Source organism: Musca autumnalis, unplaced genomic scaffold (assembly GCF_047663935.1).
Source record: "Musca autumnalis isolate F117 unplaced genomic scaffold, ASM4766393v1 scaffold_178, whole genome shotgun sequence".
Lineage (NCBI taxonomy): Eukaryota > Metazoa > Arthropoda > Insecta > Diptera > Muscidae > Musca > Musca autumnalis.
The window spans coordinates 127,178-134,632 of NW_027411731.1; the positions used below are offsets into that span (position 1 = coordinate 127,178).

General features: G+C 37.3%; 1 protein-coding gene across 1 annotated transcript; it reads left to right on the forward strand.

Annotated features, from left to right (window-relative positions):
* The first annotated feature begins 881 nt into the window (after positions 1 to 881).
* Positions 882 to 4,120, forward strand: LOC141391865 (uncharacterized). The gene is made up of 3 exons (XM_073964555.1): positions 882 to 2,396; positions 3,429 to 3,633; positions 3,714 to 4,120. Exons 1-3 carry the CDS (start codon positions 882 to 884, stop codon positions 4,118 to 4,120), a joined length of 2,127 nt encoding a protein of 708 aa, XP_073820656.1.
* Positions 4,121 to 7,455: the final 3,335 nt, after the last annotated feature.

The following is a 7,455-nucleotide window of genomic DNA, read 5'->3' on the forward strand; positions in this document are numbered from 1 at the left end:
TACTGCATCGATATGCTTCTGATAATCCAAATTCAAATCTGTATCAAGAGCAGCCATCTACTTCCAGTGCTTCGGTCAACCATTCGGCGTGGAGTGAAGGCGTAATTTTGGCTACAGCACTAGTTCAAGTAAGAAGTAGTTCTGGGAAATTTATTATGGCTAGAGCTCTTTTGGATTCCGGTTCTCAACCTAATTTGATTACTGAGGACCTGGTACAGAGACTTAAAGTAAACCGAGAAGGTGGCAGATTAAATTTAAGTGGCATTTCTGAAACATCTTCATTTTCAAAGAATAGTGTCCAACTGTCTATAATGTCGAGACTCAATCAAACCCAATTTTCTTCTAAGTTCTGGGTGTTGAGTTCCATAACAAATATTCAACCTGATAAAAGAATATCAATTTCTGATTGGAACATTCCTAAAAATATTGAACTGGCTGACCCTAGTTTTAATGAACTTCGGAGAGTTGATTTGTTAATTGGTGCTAAAGTTTTCTTCGAACTTCTTTTTCTTCTTCCTGTTTTACAAAAAACTTCGTTTGGCTGGATCGTAGCTGGAAAATACGATGAGTCAAAGGGGTCCACTTCTACTATATGCCATTTAAATAGTTCAATAGGGAATAGTGAAACGATAGATGCAATTGTTAGAAAATTCTGGGAGTTGGAAGAGATTCCAAATAATTCATTAAAGATTTGGTCTGATGAGCAAAATAAATGTGAGGAACATTTCCAAAAATATGTGCGACGTTTACCGTCAGGGCGCTTTCAAGTGTCTTTACCTTTCAAGGAAGATGTGAAATGTTTAGGTTCGTCATTTGAAACTGCAAAGAGGCGGTTTCTCTCTTTGGAAAGGAGACTTTCTCATGACGACACATCTAAAGAAATGTACAATTCCTTTATGAAAGAGTATCTTGACTTAGGTCACATGGAAATGACAAATAATAAAATTCCTAATACGCCACATTATTTCATTCCTCATCAATGTGTTTTCCGACCGCAAAGTACAACTACTAAACTTCGCGTCGTTTTTAATGCTTCGAGCAAGACATCTTCACATGTTTCGCTCAACGATCTCTTGATGGTTGGTCCAACTATTCAAGAAGAGTTGTACTCCACTCTGCTTCGTTTCCGTCTACATAAATATGTAATTACTGCAGACATTGAGAAAATGTACCGTCTAGTTTTACTTGACGAGAAAGATAGAGATTTTCATTTAATCCTTTGGAGAGCAAACGATAGTGATCCGTTACAAATTTTCAAATTGAACACGGTCACTTATGGCACATCTTCTGCGCCATTTTTGGCAATTCGTTGTCTAAGCCATTTAAGCGATTTGTCCAAAGAGACTTTGCCAATTGGGGCTGAAGTTATACGCAACGACTGTTATGTGGATGATTTATTGACTGGTGCTGCTGATTTGAGTAGTCTGATCACAATTCGTGACCAAGTGACTACCATTCTCAGTTCAGCAGGATTCAAACTTACTGAAAGGTTTTCAAATCATCCAGATTTCAATGAAACAAGTTGCAGTGAAAAATTATTGCACTCAGATTCTGAAACTGCAAGAGCATTAGGAATTCATTGGGCTCCAAGAAGTGATGTTTTCAAATTTTATATTGAGGGAGGCTTTCAAGATATGAAGGCTACAAAACGACTCATTTTGTCAATATCATCATGTTTGTTTGATCCCCTCGGTCTCTTGTGCCCTATAATTACCAAAGCCAAAATGCTCTTGCAAGAACTTTGGATTAATAAATTAGACTGGGATGAATCGATTCCTATGCGTTTGAATAAAGCATGGGAAGATTTCAAATTTAACCTTTCAAAGTTAGATACGATTCAAATCCCAAGATTCGTAAACACGACCACTTCCTCGAGGATCCAAATTCATGGATTCTCAGATGCCTCGGTGCGAGCCTATGGCTGCTGCTTTTATGTTCGTGCTTTGGACTCCAGTGGAGTTTCTTGTCGGCTTTTAACAGCCAAATCCAAAGTAGCACCGCTCAAAACAATGTCTCTTCCGAGACTGGAGCTATCAGCAGCACATTTAATGGCAAATATGTGGTTACGAAGTAAACCAATGATGAACTTTGAAGTTGAAAATGTATACTTCTGGTCCGATTCCGAAATTATACTGTATTGGTTAAAAACCCATCCTTCAACTCTGGCCACGTTCGTCTCGAATAGAGTCGCAGAAATTCAAGAATGGTCAGAAAGCGGTATTTGGCGCCTTGTGCCCACTAAACAAAACCCTGCCGACATAGTTTCGAGAGGATGCAGTGTTGAAGAACTTAAATCTTCAATATGGTTCGAAGGACCCAAATGTCTATTAGACGATATGTCTAAATGGCCTGTCAACAAACATTTTGAGTTGACAGAGGAAGAAAAATCATTGGAAGTAAGAAAATCCAAAGTTTTACTGGCGTCAGATGGTAAGACAGATAAGGAATGTTCTGAGAACATTCTTCTAAAATTAATAAATGATCACTCGTCTTACAAAAAGCTTCTTAGAGTGGTTTCGTACATCTTTCGATTCGTTGATCGAGTTAAGAAGCGAAAAATTCCAAATTCTATCTGTCTTACAGCTCAAGAGTTGAATTGGTCTTTCCTGAAATTGGTCGAAGTAGTTCAAAATACCAGTTTTTCAGAGGATATTTCTAAAATAAAGAAATCAATCTGCCTAAAATGAAATCTTCAAAAATTGACGCCATTTATACACCATTTCTCTGAGTGTAAATGAACATTTTTTCTCTTAAGAGTAGGTGGAAGGTTGCTTAATGCGAAGTTACCACATAATACGAAGTTTCCCTTTTTCTCCCAAAAACGCATCATTTTGCTTCGATATATTTGAGAGATTTACATTTCAAAAATTGTCACGCTGGTACAAAGGCCCTAGTAGCTTTGTCCCGTGAACGAATTTGGCTAATAAATGCCCGTGAAGAATGTAACAGAATAGTTCGGAGTTGTATTCATTGCTATAGATATAAGCCAAAGCTGATGACTCAAGTAATGGGAAATCTACCCACTGATAGGGTGAGAGCTTAAAGGCCTGCGTACATAAGCTGCTTTGCCTGATTGCCTTGCTTACCTGCTTCATTTCTGACGTAATAAAAATAATAGAATAAAGACGAAATTTCGAACTGGGTTGCCATCAGTTGGAAATTGGGTCGGCCTTCTTTGTTCTTTTATTTTTTTATTGAAGCAGCAAAGCAAGGCAATCAGGCAGAGCAGCTTATGTACGCAGGCCTTTACGTCCTTTCTTAATAGTAGGCGTAGACTTTTGTGGTCCCGTTGATATTACATTAAAAATACGCGGGCGGCCACCTACCAAAATGTATATTGCCGTCTTCGTTTGTTTTACGTCCAAAGCGGTTCACCTTGAATTAGTATCTGATTTGTCATCTGATGCTTTTATTCTTTCTTTTAAAAGATTTGCCGCAAGGCGTGGGCTCCCATGGAAGATATGGTGCGACAATGCGACAAATTTCGTCGGGGCCAGCCGAGAGCTGAGGGAACTGCAAGAGAGGTTCCTAGCAAGCCACAAAGCCGTGGAGGAATACGCAGCCTCGTGCAGCGTGCAATTCAAGCTCATTCCTCCGAGGGCTCCTCATTTCGGGGGCCTGTGGGAAACTGCCGTAAAACAGGCGAAGTTCCTGCTTCTGCGAGCTGTCGGCAAAGTGTTGCTGACACAAGAAGAGATGGTAACGATCTCCAGACCCCAACGACGAGGAAGCTCTGACACCCGGGCATCTACTAGTCGGAGCGGGTCTGCGTTCGCTGCCGCCAGAATTCGTCGACGAAAACAGAGCCAACAAGCTGACGTGTTGCAAGCGTTGGCAGATGCTCTGCGCTCTAAAGCAGAGGTTCTGGCGGGCCTGGTCCAGGGATTATATCCTGGGCCTGCAGGGCAAAGGCAAGTGGAACCAGCCTCAAACCAACCTCGAGATCGGTCGCCTGGTGATCGTGCACGAGGACAATCTGCCGCCCCAAGAGTGGCTGACCGGACGAGTCGTCAGCGTAACAGAAGGCAGAGACGGAAGAGTAAGGGTAGCAGAGGTCCAGACCAAGACGGGCAGATTTAAAAGGCCAATTGCGAAATTAGCTCCACTACCAATGGGTTGAAGTCCTGAGGTCCTTCAATGGGGCCAGAATGTTGGAGCATAATAAATCTATTTTTTGTTTTATTTTTGATTTCCTTTTTTTATTTTTATTTATTTCTTTTTTTACACTTTTTTAATTTGAATTTTACTTTATGTTAACGTAGCTTGATTTAATGAATTCCGTAGCTATAATAATTAGTATTGAAATAGTATGTAAGATAATGAAGTAACTGTAAAGAAAGAAAATAGAAATAAGATTATGAATTGAAATAAAAACTTTAGTTGTTGTAAACTTACCGCCGAAATCAAAGCGTTTTCGTTCAACTTTCTCCAACGTCTGAAAGAATCCCAACCTAAAAAATAATAATAAATAAAGTTAAAATCGAAATTATAAATAAATCGTTTTTTTTATAATTTTTTTACTCACCGCTTAAAATAAAGTGGAACAGAAGGCTAAATAACAAATTTCAGTCTTTCGGTGGGATATTGACGTCACAACATTCAGAAATACGGAAATCGGGAGGAACCGTTCTATAGGGGCTATATGTAAGCGTGGACCTATACCGACGAATTTCAGTCATTTCGGTGGGTTATTGCGGCTAGAATCTTCAAAATACCGAAAATCGGGAGGTAACGTTCTATTAAGGCGTGGAAATAAACCAACAAATTTCATATGGAAAGTTTTGCTCCCCCAAAGAAGACTAAATACAAGATTTCAGCCATTTCGATGGATAATTGTGGCCACAACCTACAAAATACCGAAAATTGGGAAGAACCTCTCTATGGGGGCTATATGAAGGGTGGACCTATACCGAAAAATTTCATATGGAAAGTTCTGTACCCCCAAAGAAGACTAAATACCAAATTTTAGCCATTTCGGTGTGATAACGATGCCAAAACCTTCAAAATACCGAAAATCGGGAGGTACCGTTCTGTGGGGGCTATATTAAGGCGTGGAAATAAAGCGACAAATTTCTAGATGAAAGTTTTATACCCCCAACGAAGACTAAATACCAAATTTCAGCCATTTCGGTGGATTATTGTGGCCGCAACCTTAAAAATAGCGAAAATCCGGAGGTACCGTTCTATGGGGCCTATATCGACAAATTTCTGGGGGAAAGTTTTGTACCCCCAACGAAGAATCAATACCAAATTTCAGGAGGTAGCGTTCTGTGGTGGCTATATCAAAACGTGGACCGATATAGCCCATTTGCAATACCAAACATCCTAGGAGATAAAGAAACTTCTACACAAAATTACAAGCTCTATCTTAAAAATTGCGAGCTGAATCTTAATTTCAACAGAGGGACGGGCGGACGGACGGACAGTCGGACATGGTTATTTCGACTTAGAATATATATATATATAAATATATATATATATATATATATATATATATATAAATATATATATAAATATATATATATATATATATATATATATATATATAAATATATATATATATATATATATATGTATACATATATATATATACTAGCATATGCCCGCTACTTCTTTAGCGGAAAATTCCTATGGTATAAAGCAGGATAATAAATAAATTTACCAAAATTCAAAATATAACGTCTCCATTTCCCATTTACAACTTTTTTCAAAATAAAAGCCAGTAATGCTACTTACGACAGTTAAGTGTGTTACTATTTATCTTTTTCTAAAAATCAGGTATGTAGTTTTCAAAAAGGACTACATAAATCGAATCGTTCGCGATATAGTTTGACGTAAATCGACTTATCTCCAAAAATTAATGTCTACAATTGTAAGCAAATATGTCTCTCCCTCCCTCCTTCCCTTCGCATCTTATGGTATAGCATTTTTTGAAGGCAAAAAAATGATTTATTTGTTAGTTAATACCAGCACTTTAATGTTAATTAACATTTGGTAATACCCGTACCGCGAAAACACTAATTATCCACAACTCTACCCGTTTGTAAAAATTGGGCTTGCTTCTAGTTCTGTCTGTTCACACAACCCCAGTGATCCCCATTTGTAAACTTACAGAACTATATTTTGAAATCACCACTTTATCTCAACACCAATACTAAATATCAGTTTAGAATTCTAACTATTCACACAAAACCAAAGGTACCAAATTTAGTACGCAAATTAAAACCTTTTTTACTTTTCCGTTTTTATTGAATTTTATTGAATTCGTTAGATAAGTCCCCAACGCAATTTACCCCTCGCAACGCCTTAAAAAATGCATTTAAAAGTTGCACTTTTATTTCATAATTTTTTGTAAGGAACAAACGGTATGCACAAATCTATCATTCTTAATATTTTACAAAACAGTTATATTTTACTCTTAAAATCAGAAATGTAAAAAAAATGGAAATTTAAAGCGACAGTGAAATTGAAAAAATTAATCTACTAATCATTACAAATGATGATTTCTGCGATACTAAGAAACCTCTCGCAAATGAAACGGTAAAAATAGAAATGCAGTGACAGCCTGAACTTAATGCAAGACATTCTGTATAAAATTGATGGTAGGATGATGGACCAAAGTCGATTGAAAGTTTTGTCTTTAAACTTTAAAATACTTAAAAATTGCAACAAAATACGTAGGAAAATGTATCCTAACGGTTAAATGAGGGCTATACCAACGTGTATTGAAAATATTTTGTACATAATCCGAAAACCATATATGTATTCTAAAGCGGGGTATACACGATCAGTTTTGACTGTCGATTTTTCGGAAATATCGATAAATGTCAAAGTATCCAGCAACCACAAAATATTTTGTTGTTGAATGATGACTGACAAAAATGAACGGCCACACTGGCAAGCAAGCGAATACTTGAGCAAAACTGACAGTCAAAACTGATCGTGTGTACCCCGCTTAAAGGGGAGTACACACTATCAATCAAAAATGACAGCCAACGTACTTTTAGGACAATTTTCCGGCAAATAACAACTATTATTTAGCGAAAAACCTTTTAAATACAATATATACGGTATTATTTAGATATAACAAAAGACATTTTTCAGTTAGGCTTTGATATTCACGAAATAGACCTCGATGACTTTCAGTTTTGCTTGTCAATGTGTACTATACTTAATTTGCAACAAAATTGATTGCATGAGTCTATAACGTAAAAATGGACGCTACCGCTACATTAACCCTACAGGAAACCGCGGGTCTATGTGGTAAATATTGAGCCTAGGACTACCAACTAATATAAGTGGAATTTTTGTGTTTTACTGTAAAAATTGGTAGCCTATGTCCTTCATATCAAACTACAAATGTTTCGAAACTATCAAAGTTCGTAATATTTGTACTAATTATTACAAATTATCGAGTACACGGACAAACATATTGTCAAATAAATAGGGGGCAGA